This window comes from Poecilia formosa, unplaced genomic scaffold, assembly GCF_000485575.1.
Source record: "Poecilia formosa unplaced genomic scaffold, Poecilia_formosa-5.1.2 Scaffold103, whole genome shotgun sequence".
Lineage (NCBI taxonomy): Eukaryota > Metazoa > Chordata > Actinopteri > Cyprinodontiformes > Poeciliidae > Poecilia > Poecilia formosa.
Genome location: NW_006800042.1, coordinates 1,402,633 through 1,425,760, shown reverse-complemented (window position 1 = coordinate 1,425,760; position 23,128 = coordinate 1,402,633). Strand labels below are relative to the sequence as shown.

General features: G+C 38.4%; 4 protein-coding genes across 10 annotated transcripts in view; 3 read left to right on the top strand and 1 right to left on the bottom strand.

Annotated features, from left to right (window-relative positions):
* Positions 1-2,311, top strand: part of LOC103142945 (zinc finger protein 248-like) — a 21,260-nt gene extending 18,949 nt beyond the window's left edge. The window contains exons 2-3 of one of the 3 annotated variants that reach the window (XM_016674871.1): positions 563-699; positions 1,246-2,311. In XM_016674871.1, the coding sequence (XP_016530357.1) occupies positions 563-699; positions 1,246-2,216 (1,108 nt within the window). In that variant the 3' untranslated portion in view covers positions 2,217-2,311. Of the gene's footprint in view, positions 1-384; positions 700-1,245 lie in introns of those variants that run through there. The other 2 variants (XM_007559266.2, XM_007559265.2) reach the window with 2 other exon arrangements.
* A 1,789-nt stretch (positions 2,312-4,100) lies between these two features.
* On the top strand, positions 4,101-12,017 carry LOC103142940 (oocyte zinc finger protein XlCOF19-like). 3 transcript variants are annotated; one of them, XM_016674869.1, is made up of 3 exons: positions 4,101-4,430; positions 5,304-5,387; positions 11,931-12,017. In XM_016674869.1, the coding sequence occupies exons 1-3, from the start codon at positions 4,259-4,261 to the stop codon at positions 11,963-11,965; spliced, it is 291 nt and encodes a 96-aa protein (XP_016530355.1). In that variant the 5' UTR covers positions 4,101-4,258; the 3' UTR covers positions 11,966-12,017. The 3 variants fall into 3 exon arrangements, with proteins under 3 accessions (XP_016530355.1, XP_007559326.1, XP_016530354.1); XM_007559264.2 differs by lacking the exon at positions 11,931-12,017 and having other exon boundaries at positions 4,108-4,430; positions 5,304-6,635; XM_016674868.1 differs by lacking the exons at positions 4,101-4,430; positions 11,931-12,017 and adding an exon at positions 4,438-4,588 and having other exon boundaries at positions 5,304-6,635.
* LOC103142939 (oocyte zinc finger protein XlCOF6.1-like) lies at positions 10,490-11,969 on the bottom strand. The gene is made up of 2 exons (XM_016674867.1): positions 11,099-11,969; positions 10,490-10,846 (listed from the first exon to the last, which is right to left on the bottom strand). Exons 1-2 carry the CDS (start codon positions 11,953-11,955, stop codon positions 10,690-10,692), a joined length of 1,014 nt encoding a protein of 337 aa, XP_016530353.1. The 5' UTR covers positions 11,956-11,969; the 3' UTR covers positions 10,490-10,689.
* Positions 12,018-15,110: 3,093 nt separating the features above from the next.
* slc14a2 (solute carrier family 14 member 2) lies at positions 15,111-21,769 on the top strand. 3 transcript variants are annotated; one of them, XM_016674864.1, is made up of 11 exons: positions 15,111-15,378; positions 16,104-16,175; positions 18,298-18,369; positions 18,451-18,622; positions 18,826-19,015; positions 19,128-19,256; positions 19,701-19,893; positions 20,080-20,227; positions 20,642-20,776; positions 20,931-20,980; positions 21,060-21,769. In XM_016674864.1, the coding sequence occupies exons 2-11, from the start codon at positions 16,152-16,154 to the stop codon at positions 21,408-21,410; spliced, it is 1,464 nt and encodes a 487-aa protein (XP_016530350.1). In that variant the 5' UTR covers positions 15,111-15,378; positions 16,104-16,151; the 3' UTR covers positions 21,411-21,769. The 3 variants fall into 3 exon arrangements, with proteins under 3 accessions (XP_016530350.1, XP_016530351.1, XP_007559324.1); XM_016674865.1 differs by having other exon boundaries at positions 16,089-16,175; XM_007559262.2 differs by having other exon boundaries at positions 15,111-16,175.
* Positions 21,770-23,128: the final 1,359 nt, after the last annotated feature.

Here is a 23,128-nt window from a genome sequence, read left to right as displayed (position 1 = left end):
TATATATATAATTTTTTTAAATTTTATTTAATTTTTTTACATATTTGTCAAAACTGTCAACTGGGGAGGATGAACAGCGCCACACCTGATTGTGATTGACAGCTCTAACACTCTTCCTGGCTCTGATTAGTTGTTTCTAGTTAACAATGGGAGCGCTGGGAGGAGGCAGAGGAAAAAGATAATAAAATTGTGAGAATAAAGTCATTACAAGAGTCATAGAATTACCAGAATAAAGTCGTAGTATTGCGGGAATAAATTGATAATATAACGAGTTATTCTGCTTATGACTTTATTCTCTTAATATTATTTGTGACGTTATTATTGTTATATTCATAAACGTAATACATTCAGAATAAATAAAATACATTTTTATCATGTCGACGCTTAGTTACGGTCCCTCCAGTTCCTTCTTGTGTTTCCGGTTTATGACTTCCGCTAGTCTTGCTAACAGCCAGCCTCTTGATTTTTGGGTCGGTTAGCTGCGTTAGCTTTTGTTTGCTATGTGTGAGCTACTCTCTGCGGCAACAATGTCTTTATCCCAGTCTCTGAGAGACTTTATCAGGGAGCGACTGACCGCAGCTGCTGAAGAAATATTCACAGAGTTTGATAAAACCATCGTTCAGTACGAGGAAGAGCTGGATCGTCAGCGGAGACTGCTGGAAATCTGCTGGAATCCCGAAATAAACCGTAAGAGAATAGGTATGAACCACCAGAGGAATTACTGTCGTTTTACTGATCACAGAGAAACGGGAACGTGTTGGTGGAGGGTCTTTATTGTTGAAATAATTTTAAAGCTAAGTGACAAAACTGTGTCAAGTAAACTGCTATGTTTCCTTGACATAAGCCAGTGTTTCCTAACTCTGGTCCTCAAAGCACACTGTCCTGCATGTTTTAGGTGTTTCCTTGTCTCAGCCTGGGTGATTTAAGTTGACAAGGTTTGCTAAACTGCAATCAGATGAATCAGGCGTAGTAAAGCAGGGGAAGATCTAAAACAGTGTGCCTTGAGGATCAAGGCTGGGAAATACTGCCTTAAACAGACGAATAGTTTACTTTTACAAAAACTGTTAAACCCAACTTCAGCAGTCAAACTGAACCCTGCAGGACTCTGGGGATTCTAGTTGTGTTGATAACCTTTTTTATTTAATGTGATTAAAGCTGTAAGATGAGCCAGGTAATTGAAAAAATTGAGTGCTCTCTTTTCATTCTAACAATAATCGGTATGTAATTTTTTTCTTGCCTACCCAGATTCTCCGCAGCATTATGTCTGGAGCGGGGAAGAGTTTCTCGATGACCAGCAGTTCTGCAACCAGGAGAAGAGCTCCAATTTACACCAGAAGGAACCCGATCCTCTGCAAATGAAAGGGAATCAGGGTGAATTTGAAACTCAGGAGCTGAACGGGGAACAGGAGAGAACAGAACCACAGATGAAAGAAGCAAATCACGAAGAAACAGAACATTCACAGGTAAAGGTAGAGCAGGAGGAACTCTGTGTCAGTCTAGAGAAAGAGCCTCAGGTCTTGAGGCAGGAGAATGATATCTTTTCCGAAAGCCTTACTTATGAAGAAAGAGATAATGTGGATCAGCAACCGAGCCGGGACCCAATTCTTATCCATATCTCTTCAGAATCTGAGAACCAGAACCAAGAAGATAGCATTCATGAGGACCCAGAGTCAAGTAGAGATGAAGAACTGAGACAAAGTAAGAGAGGTTGGGGAATCAGAAGACAGGGTGAACACCAAGACAATCCACGGCTAAAAAGAAAGAAGAAAACAAACAATGAGAAACTGCCTCGTAACGTTTGTGGCAAAGTTTCGTCTCCGGGTTATTTCACTGATCATATGAGAATTCACACAGGTGAGGAGCCTTTTAGCTGTATGACCTGTGACAAAAGGTTCCCCAGTAGAAAAACTTTAGCACAGCATATTACCACTCACACAAATGAGAAGTCGTTCTCATGTATTATCTGTGGAAGAAGTTTTCATCGAATAAGTAATTTGACTGTTCACATGAGAATCCACACCGGTGAGAAACCTTTCTCATGCATGATCTGTAAAACAAGTTTCAATCGCCGCTGCACTTTGACTGTTCATATGAGAACTCACACAGGCGAAAAGCCCTTCTCATGCAAGATTTGCGAAAAAAGGTTTACCAGACGATTCTTACTGAATAAGCACATTAAATTGCACTCAGACGAGTCCTTTCTCATGTACAATTAAAGTGAAGAAAACAAGCTAAAATAATAATGATAGCATCTAGGCTAGCACTGTCATGTTGACTTACAGTAACATACTCCATGCAGTGTAAAAAAAAATCATAAATGTAATTGGCAGAAACATTAAAAAGTAAAGCAGTCTGCAATCTAGCTTCAAAGCAAAACTTTTTGCTTATCATATGTTGAAGAATATAAAGAAAAAAAGTATTTTTAGCTCATTTACTGCAGAGAAGCTCATATGCTGAAAATGGCTAAAGTGTATTATAGATCGTGCTAATCGCCGTGGGTCACTACCATGTTTCATAACATTAAATTGTTCCTTCTAGTGTTTAAGATGTTGGCTAAAAAGCTAACGTTAGATGAAATGCTGTCAACAGCATGCTGACTTTGACTAGCATGTTGTTTAACATTAACTAAATGTAGTCGGTATTTAAGAAATGCAGTCAAAATAATTTTAGCCGTCATGCCATTACTCGCATGTTGACTAAGTAAGTTAATTCATGTGCTATGCAAATAGCAATGTATCAGCTAAAAGTATGATGAAGAGCAAATCTTTATTTGGCAAATGCCAACATTAACAAGAGGGCTATCACTAGGATACTGACAATGTGCTCCCCCTGCCACCATGCCCAGGTGGGCCCCATATGGGGAAAAGGAGGGCAGACCCTACATGGGTTTGCCCATTTAGGTCTCATGTAGGGCCCACGTAGGCTGTGGCCCTACATGGGCAAACCCATGTGGGGCCACTGTGGAACCCGCGGACAAACCCATATGGGACCCATATGTCAGCCCTCCTTTCCCCCATATGGGGCCCACCTAGGCATGCTGGCAGGTAACGTAATGTCCTGAGTGAACAGAATATAGTAAAAGTTGAAAGATCACATAGTATGCAGAAGTAGTTAAGTGGAGAAAAGTGTACGGAAAAAAGACAAGGAACTCAAGAGTGTGAATACTGTAAAACATTTGCACTAATAAAAAAATGCCAAACAGGTATAACTAAGTGTGTCAACAGTTCTTTTTTTTTTCCTGCACTTGATTTAAAACATTTTCTAAATGACTGCAAAATTAATAAGTTCTTTTGCCCTCATAAACTGTAATTACCTTTTATGTTTTCGGCTCAGAAAATGAAAAATGTTATGGTTAGTAATCAGTGAGGTTCATGAAGTGTGAAGTAATGTGTTAAATGTGGTTTCATTTTGAATGTTTTTCCCCATTTGTCTGTAATAAAATAAAAACTATTATACAGAAAAAAACAACAGTTTTTTGAGTAGTGTTTCGCTGAGCAGCTCGGCCGTTTGGTCCTACGCATCCGACATTTTGTTTTACATCAGTATTTTCAACCTCCAGTCCAGATGACTTCAGGCATAAGCTACATAAACAATAAACTCAACAATATATGTGATGAAATTTCTGGAAGGAACCACCAAAATTGTAATTTTTGATATGAGAAGATGAGGAAAATTATAATTTTAAGTAAAAAGAGACATACTGAGCAGTCTGTGGAGAAAGAGCAGAAAGACACTGACATCTAGAGGAAAGTTAAAATTGCACTTGTCATCTGCCCTGTCATGTATCTTCATAGTGCTCATTAGTGTATTCCTTGAACTTTAAATTAACAAAAAAAAATAATCATTTGCATCTGTTAATTACAATAAATTTATCTAACCATTATTCTATTTCGTATTTTGTCCCAAACAACAGAATACAGTTTGATTAGTTCTGAGGTTGTTGGTGTCAAAAGGTTTATCTTCTGAAAGTAAACACAAGTTTAAAATAGAGAGAGGAGAGACACTCGGTATCATTTATCAGGACATTAAATTATTTATCTGGTGACATATTAAACATGCAAAGTAAAATAAATAGATTACGCTTTTCATATTTTCTGTATTTCTGCTCAGTTATGAGATATATTTTCCTCCAGCAGGTGGCGATGATGAGCAAAGACGTCTCTTTCGATTCTCCGTCAAACCAGGAAGCAGATTGTCTGTTAGCAGAGTTAGCTATGTTTAGTGGTGTAAGGTGAATATTTGTGCCTCTGCAGCAGCAATGTCTTTATCCCAGTCTTTGAGAGACTTTATCAGTAAGCGGCTGACCGCTGCTGCTGAAGAAATATTCACAGAGTTTGATAAAACCATCGTCCAGTACGAGGAAGAGCTGCATCGTCAGCGGAGACTGCTGGAAGTCTGCTGGAAACCCCAAATGAACCTGCATAGACTAGGTATGAAGCGCCACAGGAATTAATGTCGTTTTAATGATCACAGAGAAGCAGGGAAGTCTTTCTGAAGCTGTTTCAGGTTGACTGCTGCGGCTTTTAAATGGTTAATGGTTACTTCGATGCCTGATCAAAATACGAAAACACCTGACATCATACAATCGGTAGGTAATTGTAACAGGTGATTAAACAGAACCAATAAAGTATTTAGACAAAAGCATTATGAAAATTGCACGTGCCTAAATAATAGGTGTCGGCTCCCTTTGAAGTCACCCTTTTCCTTTAGAAAATGCTTTGAAACTTTACCACTTTGATACGCTGGGTTTCATATAACCTTGCTTTTCTGTCTAAACCGTATTTAGATGGTACAGTGGCGTTCTGCTTCAACAGCCAGGATATGGCAGGGAATCCTTATTAGTCAGATCAGATTTATGGGTTGTTAGTGGTTTGCTACATTGAATGACAGCCCTGACATAAAGCTTTAGTTTTCCCTACATTTTCAGACTTTAGTAAGCTTTTCGTCCCTAACCTGTGTATGTGAGGTCATATGCAGGGGTTTGAAATAAATACCAAGCATCACACAAAGACCAAACTCACTCTAATGCATTAGCTGACTGCCAGCAGGAATAATGAGACTGTGCTGAGTCTGTAAAATTTGGGTTATTAGTTTGAGGTGGGTACTACTGTGAGCGTCAAAATGTGGTGAAAAATACTGTAAAGAATGAAGAGGTCATCAACATTTAGAATGTATAATGTTGTAATGCTCATTTCGAATGCGTCCTTGAGATTAGAGAGGCTTTTATTGCCTATAAAACTTTTTTTTTTTATTTAGGATAATCTCACCTTTGTATTTTTCTTCTTCTCCTTCTCTTCCCTCAGGCTTCCCACAGGAAGAGGAGGTTCTCACTTACCACCAGGAGAGAAGGCCCGGTTTGCAACAAAACAGTCCAGAACCTCAGCAAAGTAAAGAGAGACTAGAAAGATTAAACAAGGAGCAAATGCTAGAGAAGCAGGGAAATGTTGAAGTATCACAGATAAAAGATGATCCTGAAGAGCTAGAGCCTCTGCAAATGCAAAAGAGCCATGGGGAACAAGAATGTTTTTATGCAAAAGGACAGCAAGAAACACAACCACCAAGGATCAAAGATGAACAGGAGGGAGTCTACATCAGCCTGACCAAAGAACAGCTAGAACTAAAACAAGAGACTGATACCATCATGGTGAATCCGGTTTATGAGGACGGAGACTGCTGGGAACCCGGTCCAAACTCCGACCAACTTCTTGCCCACAACCAACTCCAGGAAATGAGTGAAAATGAAAATGAAGACTCAGGATCCAGTAGAGATGAAGAACTGAAGCGAATTAAGAGGCGTCAGAAAATCAGAGGTCACAGTGACAATGTAGGCTATCCAAAAGTAAAACCACAGAGGAAAACACACATTAATGATAATCTGTCTCCTTGTAAAGTGTGTGGTAGGCTTTTTGCTCGGAATTACTTGAATCAGCACATACGAACTCACACAGGCGAGAAGCCTTTTTCATGTTTGACTTGTGGAAAAAGTTTCAGTGAACGGGGAAACTTAACTAAGCACATAAAAACACATACAGGCGAGAAATCTTTCTCCTGTTTGGTTTGCGGAAGACGTTTTGTTCAGCAAATCCATTTGACTCGTCACATACGAACTCACACAGGCGAGAAGCCCTTCTCGTGTTTGACGTGTGGCAAAAGTTTCTCTCAAAATAGCAGTTTGTCTGGTCACATGAGAACTCACACTGGGGAGAAGCCGTTCTCATGTCTGACGTGTGGACAGAGTTTTAGCGAAAGAGGAAGTCTGTTTCACCACAGCAGGATCCACACAGGTGAGAAGCCTTTCTCGTGTAGAACCTGTGGAAAAGGTTTCTGTCAAAAAAGTAATTTGACTGTTCATATGAAAATTCACAGAGGTGAGCTGGTTTAGTTTTGCGATAATCCCAGTATCAGAAAACTGTCATAGTTAATAAATTGGAATATTCGTTCAGATGAGGTCTGTTGTCAGATTAAAAGTATTTTTGAAAATAACCTTTCAGCAGGTATTAAATATACTTTTCATTAAGCCCAAATTTTTTTGGATTACTTTCTTATTGGTCTGATGTAATATTCTAATTTTAAACGCCATGTTTTCATAAGCTGTAAGTGGGAGATCATGACAGAAATAAAGACCTTCAAACATCCGTCTGTGTGTAATTGATCCGTACGTTTCATTTTGTGATAAAGTTTCTAAAGTGAGCTTTTCAATAATATTCTGTTAGAATACTGTCAGTTTTTGAATTATGTAGAGAACTCTACTCTCACGTTTGTTTGTTTTTTACTTCAGCATCTTCTACATGTTCACCGGGACCTTTTGCGTTCTGAGGCCTCTTATTTTGATCCAGCCCTTTATTTCTATGGGATTCCAGGTCTATTTGATATCTCTGCTCCTCATTTTGATTCTTGGATTCAGAGTAGATCTGAATGAGGGGTCGTCTCCTGTTTGGTTCTGGTTCCATGTGGAGCATTTCCCCATGAGTAGGATTCACCATAAAGATATTCCTTTGCTTCAGTTCAGGAGGCTGATGTTCTCCAGGCTGATGCAAAGTTCCTCCAGTTCATCTTTTATCTGTGATGGTTCTGGTTCCGCTTGGTCATTTTTTATGCAAGAGGATCTTTGTTCATCTTGTTCTGTTTTTTTCCATACCTTCTACTTTATTCTGGCTCTACTTCCCTCTTGTGCTTGATCTTTATCAAACATTGTTGTTCACTTTGAAACTTATTCATGTGCTGAGGTTGTAGTTTTTCTTGGTCCAATCTGAAGTGTCTCTCCTGATTTCAGAAATGTTTGTGATTGAGGACCTCCTCCTCATTCCAGACATGACACTGTGGGAAATCTGGAGGGACAAAAAGGCAAAACTGATTATTAACGTGGCCATTAAAAACACCACTTTGCTTTGACAACTTAAAGCCAAGTATTTAATTACCCTTTGGGATCTATGATGTATTTTTGAACTGATAATGAATTTATGTAGTAAAAAGGAAGTATTAGTGTAGGCAAAAGAAACCATCTCATCATTTAGCTGGTCTATTGTAAACAGAAATAGTCTGCAGATTTCCAAATCTTTTGTACTGTTTATAAGTGACAAATATATTTCATTGTGTAAAATTATTCAACGAAGATCGAGCTCACATCTGGGAAGTCTGCAATTATTTAAAACTTGATAGCTTGTCTTCATTGATTGGAGAAAGTCACCTGGTATCATAAATGGTGTTTTCTTCATCCATGATTAAAATTGGTGTTAGTTCAAAGAGGTCTCCTCTGTAAGAACTTTTAAAGTGTCTTTGGTTAGTGTTAGGTCAAGATGTATTTCATTCACCTAAAAGTAAATGAGAAACTTTTTTTGAATCACTTACTTAATTGGCAGTACTCTGATCAGACACCAATGCCACCTTAGCTGCCTATCCTTTAAAAACATCAGGTCCATAGAAAACACTTCCAGACTTTCCTGCATTTCTGTGATCAGTAAAGCAACATCAGTTTCTCTGGTGGTTTATACCTATTCTTTGCAGCTCTATGCTGGTTTTCCAGCAGATTTCCAGCAGTCTCCGCTGACGATCCAACTCTTCTTCGTACTGGATGATGGTTTTTATCAAACTCTGAATATTTCTTCAGCAGCAGCGGTCAGTCGCTCCCTGATAAAGATTCTCAGAGACTGGGATAAAGACATTGTCGCTGGAGAGACACAATGGCGAAACAACCCCCACTGCTGACAGACCGAGAGGTTAGAAAGAAACGTCTTGGTTCTTTGTCGCCACCTACTGGTCAGGAGAACTGAGTTGCACTCCTGGTCAATTTGGCACATAGCGGAAAGAATAGCTTTACTTGATAAATAAAAGTTCAGGAATGGCTCAGCATGAAACATCTGTGCGGGATGTTCTGAGTTTGATGATGAAAACCAAAAAGTTTCACCAAATGATATGTGGGTATAAAAGCACCACCAGGACAGAGACACTCTGTCCACGTTGAGTAATGAACACCAGGGGTTCTTTGTTTTGCTGCCATTTATTTGCAGATAGCTGTCATCAAGATAAATGTCTGAAAACCAAATATTAAGTTTTCATACATAACTTTTATAAACTTGGTCCTTTTAAAAAAGACAGTCATTATTGCTCAGAAAGGGGGAAATCAAGTGTAAGTGCAGCAATAAATGTATAGGTTTAAGCAAAGGTTCAAGTGACAAAAAAAAAAACAAAAAAAAAAATATATATATAAATTTTAAAAATAACAATAGTAGTAATATTATAGCGTACAAGACTATAACAAACAAATATTGTGTAGTTTTTAGAAACGGGAATACTGGATGTATAATCCAAGGGAGTTGCACTGAGTGGGATAATAATAAAAAACAAAGTACATAATGTGCATGTGTATTTAACTTTTTTTTAAGTTCAGTCTCCATTTTCAACATATTTTTAATCTCTCTTTATTCCATCTGATCAAATTCATATTATTCTTTATCTGGTTTATTTTTCTGTTATTTGCATTATTATCATTATTGCATATTTGGATTAAAATGAATTACTTCTATAAAAATGGTCACACCATTAAGTTAAGTAACTATAAGTTGGTTATAGTTACTTAACCAAGATGCAAGCAGATGCACTACAATCAATGGATGCCTGTTTAACATAACTCCACTGGTCAGCTCAAAGGAAGGTGCAGCTCATGTTCAGTAACCTCAGAACAGACAAATATTTTGACCAAAAATATACATGAACAATTAAAAATAAGTTACATAGTTCACGGACAAGACAACATGCGCAAAAAGTCAAAGATTAGTAACATGTAGAATAGCAGCTCCATCCAACCAGTCAAATAGAAATTTGGCGTCCATTACACAAAAGATAATTTGACAGATTCAGGTTTTATCAAAGGGTTCCACCACCTTAAAAGATGAGGTTGATATTATCTCCCCCACAGGTAGGCGAGATCTTTTTTTCTATTCCCCAAAACTGTTGCCCACCAATGGTTGGCCTGTACACAATGCCAGAAAATTGAGTAACTCATGTTTGGTGAACCTATTGTTGTCCCATACTTAGATTTCCAAGCTCTCTGAGGTGTTTTAACCTTCCCCACAGCTGGTTTAATCCCACAGTTAAATTAGGATTAGAATATTTCAACTAAGTGATTTTAGCCTACAATAAATAATTTTCTTAGATGATGTGCTTAAGTGTCTTCCAGGTGATCCTAATCACATTAAAGAAGAATCAGGAGATTAGTCACCTTTACATTTCTTTTTGAACAGACACTGACCCTTTATCTTTGGAGAAAATTCAACAAGAGTTACTCCCTGTTAGAATTAAAAAATAAATAAATTTCTAAACTAATGCTAATAATTTAATAAAAGAAACAAAATGCAAACAAATGTACAAAAACTAATCTACAAACCAATGAGAAAGGGAAGATCAAAGCTTAGACATAACTCCGTGCTCCATTACTTTATTAATTTGACCTTTATTTACACAGGTTGTCCAGTTGAGATCCAATTTGCATGAGAGACCTGTTTTGATTAAAAAAGAAAAACTTTAAAACTTTACTTTAAAAGTAAAAAGCATCAATCCAGAACCACCAGATACAAATATAGCTGGTCACATTCTGTTCTCCCATATATGCCTCACTTGGCTGGAAGGACAGGACATACAAATTAACTAATTCACTTAAGTCTTTGAAATCTGTGAAGTTTTCTCTGACCTTTGGAGGCAAAATGCTCTTGATGGTTCCTAAGGTGCAATTGGGATTATGGATCTTAGATCACAAAGATAATGCACTTCACAGTACAGAGTTATCAAGAGATACTGCTCAACCAATCAGAAGTTGAAGTGTGGCACCATAAGGACTACTCCAAGTTAGACTGCATCTGCTAAGACTAGTATTTTCAATAAAACTAGTTTTATCAAAAATACTTCAATTACATTCTAAATGTAAAAAAAGATATCAAGTTGTATAGCCAAAATAACCATTTCCTAATTTTTTTCTTATTTTTATTTAATTTTAGTTTTAAACAAACCCTGGAGGTCATGTTTGTTTGAGTTGACGAGATCTTAAGTCTAACAAGGACATTCTGTCCTTGTTAGCAAAATAGTTGCTGGAGAAAACTAGCCAACTATTGGCTAAAGCTTAAATCCAAAGAAGGCAAGTTTCATATGAAGAACTTCACATCTGGCACTTCAGCTGTTAAAAATAAATCTTATGACTTATAAACTCTCACCTGGATGAGTTCTCATATGAACAGTCAAATGACTGCTACGACGGAAACTTTTTCCACAGCTCAAACATGAGAACGGCTTCTCGCCAGTGTGAATTTTTATGTGATCACTTAAGTGAATTTGCTGGGTAAAACTTTTTCCACAAGTCAAACATGAGAAAGGCTTCTCACTTGAATGTGTCCTCATGTGCTGAAATAAATTTCCTCTTTCACTGAAACGTTTTCCACAGTTTGTACATGCGAAAGGCTTCTCACCTGTGTGAACTCTCATGTGGTCGTTCAGATGAATTTGCTGGGCAAAACCTTTTCCACAGGTCAAACAAGAGAAAGGCTTCTCGCCTGTATGAGTTTTTGCGTGCTTTGATAAATTTCCTTTGTTAGTGAAGTTTTTTCCACAAGTCAAACATGAGAATGGCCTCTCACCTGAATGAGTTTTCACGTGCTTTGACAAATTTCCTCTGTCACTAAAACTTTTTCCACAAGTCAAACATGAGAAAGGCCTCTCACCCGTGTGAGTTCTGACGTGAATTTTTAACTTACTTCCAGTAATGAAATGTTTTCCACAGGTAGCACATGGGAAAAGCCTCTCACCTGTGTGAATTCTCATGTGTTCTGTCAAATACGACCGTGCAAATAACTTACCACATACTTTACAAGAAGACAAATTATCATTCATGTGTGTTTTCGGCAATCGTTTTGTGTTTGGATTGCCTACGTTGTCATCTTGATCTATGCTTTTCTGGCATCTCTCATTTTGATTCGGTTCTTCATCGCTACTCGACCTGGTGTCTTCATCATTGCCTATTTCATAATTTTTGTTCTCAGGTTCTAAAGATATCTCCAGAAGTTCCCTGTTTGAATCTGGTTCCCAGAGGTCCTTTTCCTCATAAGTGGTATTTACTGTACAGGTATCAGTCAGCTGTTTTAGTTCTAGCCGCTCTTTCTTTAGCGCTATACTGAGTTCCTCCTGTTCATATTTTATCTGTGGAGGTTCGGGCTCTGCTCTCTCCTCTTTCATTTGCTGAAGTTCTATTTCTTCTTGTTTGGTCTTTATCTGCAACGGTTGTGGTTCCTCTTTTACCTGCTTAAGTTCTATTTCTTCTTGTTCATCTTTTATTTGTGATCCTGGTTTCTTTAGCTCCTCTTTAATGAAAAGAGGCTCTGGTTCTCCACAATTTTCTTTCATTTGCAGAGATTCTAATATTTCCTTTTCTTCTTTTACCCATGCAGGTTGTGCTTCACAGTGGTTCTCCATATTTTGCTGAAGTCCTGGTCTGTTTTGGGAGTTTCTTGTCTGGTTGTAGAACTGGTGGTCAGTGAGAAGTTCGCTTTATTTTCAGGCACTGCGTTGAGGGAGGTCTGGATAAGCGAAAGAATAAAAAGTAATGGTTAATGTGATTGTAACAAAAACATAGTTATTATTTTATATAAAAAAAGATGATTTGGAAGCCACTGAAACTTCAAAATGTCAAGTAAGCAATGCATACATATATGATGAAAATTTAGTTTCATGCTGCCTACAATATTACAAATGAAAAACTTCCCCTCAATGACATCCAGTCAGAAATAATTCTTGCTAAGAAAATTGGCTTAATTGTAATGAAATATTTAGGTTAAGATATTCAAAACTGTTTAATCCTTAAAACACTTGCACTTAGATTTGACTTTATCTCATTTATTTTATCTTGAGAAGTTTGAAATTTAAAATTTTCTTTCAATGAAGTGCTTTCAACAACTTTTTAGGAATCTATAGTTCTTGAACACTTCTGCTTCAAATTAAACATTTTGTTTATCACATAGTAAATTAATAATTTAGAAGTAAACATTGCCTTTATGTACAATGATTTGAAGAAGGAAAAAACAAAGTTAAACTGCTTTCATAAGTCAGATGTGAAAATTTTGTGATGGACTCATACATAGGGCGATCATTTGTGACTTATGTTCACAATTTGTACACAATCTCAAAAAAGTGATCGAGTCCAAAGCGGTGTACTTATTAAAGTTTTCAATGCAAACCTATTCTTTTCTGGCCCATATTAACCATTCAACATCGCTAAGTAGTGTTGAAGAAGATTTTAAGTTATAGTATATTTTTGGGAAATATCTCTGGCTCAATCTTCTTACGGATCCCAGGTTCTCCCGGCGGACCGCGTGTAGCCACACAGAAAACTACAATGAGTGTTGACGTCACAGAATTACGGAGTTTAATCCAATAGAAGACAACGTATGAAATTACAACAGAAACTGCAGAACAACAGAGACATACATTCATTTACCTGAGACAAATGGAAAAGAAGAAGGAAAGAAAGAAAAGCAAAGACGTCTTTGGAGAATTGCAAGAGCAAATCTAGTTTGTTCCTCACGTGCACAAATTTTTATAGTAAAGGCGTATTCTTGTCTTTTAATTTATTCAAATAAGGCGTATCTTTGCTCATCCAACCAGGAGCTGTCTCTGACCCTCTCTAAAGTTAGAGACTCCCTGTAATTTGCTTAGAAGATCAAAAGCCATTTGTCCCCTTTGTCTAAACAGAGTGGAAGCAGAGACTCTCCTGTACTGGCCTGGACTCCTGCTGTTTTATGGCATTTCACAGATAAGTGTCAAAAGCTGGAACTTCTCCTGATTGTTTCCCAGACAGACAAAAGGCACTTTCAGAAAGATCTTAGCAAACAATCTGCTGCAACTACAGATAAAATAAAGGTCAATAGGGCAGAATAAGTTATTAATCTGAAAACTATAATTAGGCTATTTCAATCAAGACATGTTAAGTTTTCAAACTAGCATATTCTAAATTTATTTTCTTAACAGTAGTTACCGCATTGCTTCGGGTCTGGGTCGGCCTGGAAACTCAGCTGCGCTGCGTATCTTCATCGTCTTCTTCAGCGGAAGCAGCAGCCCTGTCGGCGGTTTCAGATAAATGGATCCAAAACAACCTTTCTGTCCGCACGGGAAATGGAAATGTTCGAGCAGACACCTCGGGTACAGAGCCCGTCATTCAGCCGCCATAGTTGTTGTTCTTCTCGTTCATTATCTTCTTCCATCTTCTGGCGCGTGTCAGACCAGCTTATGGGCGCACTACCGCCACCAACTGGGCTGGAGTGTGCGGCGGATAATTAGGCAGCATAAATATAATCCTCAAAAATAAGACTTGCCTAATAATTGTGCACACAGTGTAGCTGTGTGTCCACAAGATGTCAGTATCGGTGTGACCAACCAACAGTTTGGTATTAGGAGTTCTTTTTCTTCTTTGCATCAAAGCAATAGAACATAGTTTGTTGCAAAACATGGTGTGTGGCAACCTTTCTTCAAATATTGATGCATTTTACAGAGGTGGGTAGAGTACCCAAGAATTTACTCAAGGAAGAGTGGCTCTACTTCAACATGTTTTACTCAAATAAAAGTAAAAGTAAAAAGAAATAACCATCCAAATTATTACTCAAGTTCAACATTTCATACAAAAATAATAAAAATGCTCAAAACAATTATTAAATGTTTAAAAATTACATCACCAGTCAGCCCAAAATATAAAATTATGTGAAAATTTGGGTATTTTAAGGACCAAAGAGAAAATAATTCATATAACAATTACAAAAGAAAAGCAGGCAAAATATATTTCTTCCCAAATCAATTTTTTTTAATATAACATTTTTTAACAAGAACTAGAAAGTGGGTAGAGTATCCAGAAATTTTACTTAAGAATAGCGATACTCCATAATAGAATTACATAAGTTAAAGCAAAAAGTATATTACAGTAAAAACACTTCTAAAAGTTAATCAAGTAAGTGTAACTATCCTGGCATTTTGGGATTACTTTGTAGAAGCTGGATTACTGGGATGATGATAGACGGATGGAGTCTGGGGAGGAGCTCACTGTACTTGATGGTTCTTGGTCTGGTGGTTTCAGGAAACCTCTTCCATGTTTTCCATGCAGATTGTGTCTCACAATCTGCATGGAGGAATATCAGGAGAGTCTACAATGCAACCTGTGGCAGATGTGGACTGAGAACCATACAAACTTATTCAAAGTCTTGAAACATGGAATATCTCTGGGAGAAAAAATTAATTTGATGCCATCACTGTCATGATTACAGAAGATGATACATTCTATGTATCAAATTAGAAAATAACTATAAAGAAACCTACAACTTGTTGCAGAAAATACAACTCTGGCAGTACAAGGAGAGATACATGGAAGAAGAAGATAGATTCCAACGGTTAGTGCGTCAATACTGGGGGAGTTTGATTACTGGACAGAGAACTGGTGGCTGGTTGGTTCAGAGACAGCAGGGAGTAAACATAAATCAGCAAACAGAAGAAAAAAAACATTAACAAAAATAACTAACATAAGCAAATAATAATTAACATAAGTAAATAAACATCTGATAACAATCTAAATAAAAGCAAGAAGCAGAAAAAGAAAACAAATGATCAAAATGCAGGTGCAAAAAAGAACCCAAATAACCCAACAGTCACTTATTTGTGACTGGAGAGTGGCAGAAAAGAGCAGTGGTCCCAAACTTTAAGAAAAGGGAAAAAGTGGAGTTTGTACACCCAAAACAAGAGCTGTATCCACATTTTTGGTACAAAGTTCATATCGATCCAGTTGTGTTTCACCAGTGCTGCCCCTTCTTCCATCCCTTTTTGACCACGGGCAGGACCTCAAGGGCTGGTCTTCTGAAGGTTGGCGTTTGATTTAGGATTTTGTGCATCAATTCAGTTGCTGTATTTTTTTGGTGGTGACTGAATCCTTTTCATTCTAATTTACACAGTAAAACACATCAAATGTTTGCCTGCTGCTCATGAGGAACAGCTTTCTAAAAATATTCCTGGAAAGATCTAGAGACATATGATGCATTTCACTGGACCTGTTTCTACTTCATTCCTCTTTTAATCACACCAGAAATCTCACTCAATTAACTGTCTGTCTTGTGTTACAATATGCCAGGCATAAGTTAATTTCTAAAAAAATGAAGACTTGATTATGTGAGTTTTCTGAATATACAGTATTTTGGAGTTTGTCAGCAAAATTACATAGACAAATTGCAGACAAGGACTTAGCAACGTATGCTTCAGGAAATGTTGTAATATTTGTTAGTTAAATAGAAAATAAAAATATATGTATTATTTTGTTTTGCAAAAAAAGAAATCCGTTTCATCCGGTTACATTTTACAGCTTTGTTATACTGGTAGCAATTTGCCATTCATTCCATAGATCACAGGAAAAGAAGTCAGAAAAATATATACTTTTTTTAAATTAGGAGACTATGTGTCTTCAGAGATTAAGAAGTGGTGAAAGGTTGTCTTATCCTGTTATTGATGAGCAAGGGAAAAAAAGACGTGGGTGTGAAATAGAGGTGGAGTTTTTCTTTTCTGCATAAAAGCTCTTGTAGCTCTGCGTTATGCAGCTTAAGAGAAGCTGGCAGTGCCTGAAGCCTCAGCCTGTTCTGTGACATATGACTGAATCACACTGCACAAAGGTAGGGGTACTTTTTAAATTCTCGCTGAAGTCTGTGTTGTGCACAAAAACAGTTAAATATGATCGGAATGCAAGTAAAAGGGTTTGTGTAAGAGAGCTAGTATTAAAAAATATTAAGAGAAAACAATTGGCTCTTTGTTCTTGTGCTTGAATGAATTGATTTTGCTTTTAGTTAAATATTTAACCTTCGTGCGTTCTTAACATTCTGTTTTACTCCCCTTGTCCTTCATGTCAAAAATGACCCTCCCTAACAAAAGCCCCAAAATCAAGCAGCTTACTTGAATTTGAAATCCAAAATCTATTTTGCACGATGAAACAATCTGTTATTTGTTAATTCAACTCAATTTAATTCATTTTTATCATGTATTGTTTTTGTTACACACACAAAACGACAAACAGTATCACACTTTTCTTTTTTACGACAAACCAACTGTCATAAGTTTTCTTTTACACAGTAAAAGTTTATTATTGTAATCATATAAATGTGAAGTAATTCCTTCTGAATTAATTATACTGAAAGGGAAAAAAGTCAACAATCTGTAACTTTTTTTGTCAACAGCTCATTCTTTTATTTATACTGTTCAGGATATCAACTATGAAAATACTTCTCTCATACAACATCCTTCAACATAGAATGTTGAAGGATGTTTATCATAAGGACATCTTCAGCATAAGATATTGAGCATAAGATGTTCAAAATCTTATGTTTAACATCCTGCAAAATTATATAAGATGTTCAACATCTTGTGTAGGACAGTATGTGTGAACATACAACCTATAACCTGTTGGACAGTGACAAATCTACTCATGACTTCAGCAAGGAATCAACTAGCGGTACTTTGATTTAGGGCACCTTTATATCCTTTATACTAGTGGTTCTTAACCTGGGTTCGATCGAACCCCAGGGCTTCGATGAGTCGATCTCAGGGGTTCGGCGGAGCCTCTGCCGCGGAGGTAAAGACACACTTGTGTAAAGTCGTGATGACGCCCCGCTTTGCTGCAGAGGATCACGTTACATTGCTTAGCCAATCAGAGCTGCGGAGGAGCACTGATTGAAGGAGTTTCACTCTCAGCATGGATTTGAACTTGTTTCTTTAATTACTTCAGCAAAGGTCACAGTTTTTACCAAATAGACGTCAGACGACATCCATTTTGACTCGATGCAGTGCATCGTACATCAATCCAGTTTATTTGATGTGTGTGTGTGTGTGGGTGCATATCCGGGTGTGTAGGTGTGTGTATTACAGAAAGTTTATATGTGACCTTTTGGTGTGTAGGTGTGTGTGTTTATGTATTAGAGACAGTTTCTGTGTGACCTTTGAACTTTTTTCGGCTGTTTAGTTTTATAATTCACGGGTCAGAAATGACCCATAAGACAATCCTTGTGCTGTAGTGGTGTACTGCCCAAATGCATAAATAAATAAAAACAAAGTGTCACTTTTTCTAATGGTGGGATCAATTTAGGAAAAGTCATAAAATTTCAAGTTGGAAAAAGATAGTTTAAAACCTCCTGACTACCAGTAGTTCATTTTTGTCCTCTGTAGAGGACATTTCTAAACTTGAATATCTCCCACCCCCTCCATTCTACTGAATTAATTCCTTTTGGTATCTAGAGAGGACATTTAGGGCTTTTCAATGATACCACATGTGAAGGGGTGGGACTTTTGTACTTACCTTTTTCTAATTCATAAAAATGGCATTCAACAGTAATAACATTTTATGGGAAGAGACAAAGTAAGTGCATAAATATTCCAATTACCTTACAAAGACTGTGGGATTAAAAAAAAATGGTGATTGGACAATATTTTTTTTCCTGGTAGTCAGGTAGTTTTTCTACAGCTAAACATGCTAGTGGGTCACGTCTGACCTCCAAGACGACACAAGGGTTAGTATAAAAAGGTACTAAAGTTAATTTTTACCTTGCACAGTGTAAACTCCCTTACAAATTAATATCTGATGAGAACAAAGGCTGCCTATGGCAGAAGTAAAAAAGCCAACTTTAAAATAATGAAACGATTTCTTTCTGCTTTTAAACAATAACTTGCATTTGAATTGACAATATTTAATTTTAAAGCTTTTAGTGGTTTTATACTCAAATATTAAAAGTAGTTTTTCTTACTTAGGATATTCAAAAGAATATCAGCAGCTCCTCTTCTGCACCTGTTCCAGTCAGCTCTCCTTCTCCAGTCTTCACTGTAAGTTTGTGTTTTTCTTTATTTCAGCTAATAGTCCTGGGTTGTATGACTGAAGCAATGTGTGCAATTATTTAAATCCAGGAGCTCCATCCTCTCATGGCTAGCCCTGAGAACAACCCGTCCCAGGAAGACAGGGTGGAGGGCCAATCAGGGCCTGCAGGACCATCATGCCTGCACACGGCCTGGTCCCGCTTCCTCAAGGGGGTGTCCTATTTTTCGGGAGACATGGAGGTGTTTGGAAAGTGGATGGAGAGTAAGTCAAACCTAACACAGGGTCCTTAACTTTTAAAACAGAGCAGTGCTAAAGAACAAAACGGTGCACAGACTGCTCTGAAAGTTAGAATAATCTAGTCATAAGATAAACTGAGATGCAACTAACAAACATTTACAAGTCTAAATCTGTAATTGTCCAACCTTTCATCAGGGTAATGAGCTTGTTTGTGCTTCTCCTTTCAGAACAGTTTCTCTTGCTGCAGCTCCTGGACTGGGTTCTGCGCGGAGCAGCCCAGGTGATGTTTGTTAACAACCCTCTGAGTGGCCTGGTCATTTTTGCTGGCCTCATCCTGCAAAATTATTGGTGGGCCCTCAACGGTTTCGTGGGGACACTCTTTGCAACAATTTCTGCTCTCATTCTGCAGCAAAGCAGGTGAGAAAGTAACATTCATCTGGAGTAAAGCATTATGTAGAAATATAAATAAAAGTACTTGACGTGAATTACAATATGTACAGCAGTGATCAGTTGCTGTACTTTCTTTCAGGGGTGCAATAGCTGCAGGACTTTATGGATACAACGGCATCCTGGTGGGTCTCCTGATGGCTGTGTTCTCCAATGCAGGCGACTGGTACTGGTGGCTTCTGCTGCCCAACATCTTCATGTCCATGATGTGGTAAGCACTGACGTGTCCATGCAGGCTTCAACTTTCTGAAACAGCTTTGAGAAATATTAAAAAACAACTTCAAGATTTTAAAACATCCAAATTACTTTTCATTTTTATTTTCAACCTATCGCTGAGAGAACAATCAAAACGTTTAACTTAGGAATCAACATTTAGTGGAATGACCTGGATTTTGCATCCGGTTTCATTCGTGTTAGCATGCTCTCCACCTATCATGCACATTGGCTTTGGGTCCAAGTCCTCAGCTGAGCAGAACAAAAATATTGCGTGCGCGTTTGGGAAATCAACAAACTCTATAATGTAATTACTGTCATGCAGATATTCTCATTTCAGAAAACTTCAGCAGTCTCTTCATTTCTCGTGTGCAGCAGTATATTTAACCCTATTTCATTCAGTGATAAAGAAAGACATCCGTTTTGGGTTGCTTTATTTCAGCCCGATTGTGTCCAGTGCCCTGGCATCCATTAACACCCGCTGGGATCTGCCGGTGTTCACGCTGCCATTCAACATCCTGGTGTGTCTCCACATGGTCGCCACGGGCCACTATAACCACCACTTCCCCCAAGTCCTCATCCAGCCACGCTCAGAGCTGCCCAACATTACCTGGTCTGAAATCGACGTGGCAAAGGTCAGCAGCAGGCCCCTTTACCTCTGTTTCTTTCTCTGCTCTGTATCACCTCTGACACGACGACGTTGATGTGCTCATATGCTGCAGAGTACTTTTTAAGTTGTTTTTATCTTTAAAGGCAAAGTTTATCATTGCTTGCATTTGTAATGCTCTAGAAAAAATATCTTTTCTTTCTCTCCTTTTCAGCTGTTCAGGTCGATACCAGTGGGAATAGGTCAGGTGTACGGCTGCGACAACCCTTGGACCGGAGGAATCTTCATCATCTCCCTCTTCATCTCTTCACCCATCACCTGTGTCCATGCCGTCCTGGGATCTGCTGTGGGCATGGTGTCAGGTGAGGGATTCGAACAAAGCCTCTTTTGAGGCTAATACAGCAACAATCAACCACACATTATGTTTGCGTCCTTGCGAATCAAATCAACAATATCCCAATCATAAATTTTTCGCATCTCCCAATAGGCTTCCTTGTACTTTACCCATCAATAATGTTGATCAACTTCCCAGTTTCTGCTGAAGGAGAACAGCCACACAGCATGATGCCACCTCCCCCGTGCTTTCCATACTTTAGAAGACCCTACATTTTCTCTTGCATTTAACAAACATGTGCTTTTTGTGTTTAGGTGTAAATTGTCCAGTAGCACATATAGAGCAAATATTAAGTTCAGCAGAACTCTGAGTTGCTGCTTTTTTCTTTTGACTTATTGTTTCTGGTTCTTTGAGCTTTGCGCATTTCTTTTCCTCCTCACAGGTCTGGCTTTATCAGCTCCTTTTGAGGACATTTACTTTGGTCTCTGGGGATACAACTGCGTCTTAGCCTGCATCGCTGTAGGAGGGATGTTTTACGCTCTCACCTGGCAGGTGCACCTGCTCGCCATCACATGTGGTGAGTATATGCCCGCCAAGATAAAGCCTTCTTCTAAAAGGTGTGGGTGTGACACGTAGCCGTAAGAAACTGAGTCAAGCGCAGCTATGGTATTTCTGATATGCAATCACACTCGTTATATCACGGGGATTTGAAAACTGTTTCTCCTCTGCAGCCTTTTTCTGCGCGTACCTCGGCTCAGCCATCGCTAACATCATGTCCAGGGTTGGTATAGAGATCTGCACCAACAGATTTTTTGATTTGCCATTTATTTGTATCTCACACTCATGTTGATGTATTCCAGTTTGGTTTGCCGGCATGTACGTGGCCTTTCTGCCTGTCTGCCCTCACCTTCCTCCTCCTAACGACGGGGAGCAAGAGGATATTCAAGCTTCCGCTGGCCAACGTCACCTACCCTGAGAAAAACCTGGCCTTCTACTGGAAGCTGAAAAAACAGGAGAAGGCCGAGAAGGCAGCAAAAGAAAGTCAGGAGCAGCTGAACGCTGAGATAACCCTGAATGAGAAAGAGCAATTGAAACTGGAACTTCAACGAATAGAGGAGGGGAGACAAGGAAGTGAAAACAACAACACTAATGTGGAAGAAACAAACAGAGGAGATAATTCCACAGAGCTTGTTCTTGCTGACTATGTCTGAACAATATTGTTCTTGGAAATAGTTAAGATGTGAAAATAAGGAGTGACACTGAAATAATGTAAATGTATGTAGCTGCAAATATGTTTTTTTATTATTCTGTTGTCAATATCCATATTCTTTTTTAAGAGCAATGTTCAATTTAGCAACTAGTACTTCTTCTATATACTTATGTTAATGTGGGAGATGAGCTTTTATTTGCAATGTAATTTGTTTGGAGCAATAAAACTTGGTGTTTTCAAAAGCAGGGAAATTTTTTCAGCAGGATAACCAGCTGTGCACTCCACTAAGCTGGTCTTTGTGAATGAGTGGCACACGGAAATCTGTTTTGTTTACAGAGTAATAAAAACATGCAAACTCTGTCTGGTATGCAAAATGGTAAGGATGTGGAAAAATTAACGTTGTCTACTGTCACGAACGTAACATCACATTGATATTTTCACCACCATACTGGTGAAAAACTGTCAGAGGCTGCAAAAAGCTAAAGATTTGGGGGATGGTTCACCTTTCAACAGGACAATGACTAAATATGCAATCAGAACTACACTCACCGGCCACTTTATTAGGTCCAACTTCTCATTAATGCAAATGTCAAATCAACCAATTGGATGGCAGCAACTCAATGCATTTAGGCGTGCAGACATGACCAAGATGATCTGCTGCAGTTCGAAGCAAGCATCAGAATGACGAAGGAAGGTGAGTTAAGTGTCTTTGAACGTGTCATGGTAGTTGGTGCCAGACGGGATGTTCTGAGTATTTCACAAACTGCTGATCTACTGGGATTTTCACACACAAGTATCTCTAGGGTTTACAGAGAACGGTCCGAAAAAGAGAAAATATCCAGTGAGGGCAGTTCTGGGGACACAAATGCCTTGTTGATGCCAGAGGTCAGAGGAGAATGGTCAGATGGGTTTGAGCTGATAGAACGGCAACAGTAACTCAAATAAACGCTCGTTACAGCCAATGCAGAAGAGCGTCTCTGAACGCATGACAAATCGAACGTTGTGGGCTGGGCTACAGCAGCAGAAGACCAACCGGGAGCCACTCCTGTGAGCTAAGAACAGGGAACTGAGGCTACAGTTCACACAGGCTCACCAAAATTGGACAATAGGAGATTGGGAAAAACGTTGCCTGGTCTGATGAGTCTTGATTTCTGCTGCGACATTTGGATGGTTGGGTCAGAATTTAGCATCAATGACATGAAAGCTTAGATCCATCCTGCCTTGTATCAATGATTCAGGCTGGTGGTGGTGAGGCAATGGTGTGGGGATATTCTTCTGGCACACTTTGGGCTCATTAACGTCGTGTCAACGCCACGGCCTACCTGAGTATTGTTGCCAATCAGGTCCATCCCTTTATGACCACAGAGTATCCATCTTCTGATGGCTGCTTCCAAAAGGATAACGTGCCATGTCATAAAGCGTGAATCCTCTCAGACTGGTTTATTGAATAACGTGTTCACTGCACTCGAATGGCCTCCACCGTCACCAGATCTCAATCTAATAGAACACCTTCACTTCTTTGAATAACACAGTCAAAGCGTAGATATAAATCAAGATTTTTGATTGTAGCAAATTAAGCTTTTATTTAGTAAGAATGATTTACTCTTACACTAATGAATTATTCTCGTTGGTCTATCCTATCCATGATGTTTGTGCTTGTTCAATGAGAACAAACCCTAAACTTTAAATATTTAAATGTCGTTGTACTTCCTCATTGAA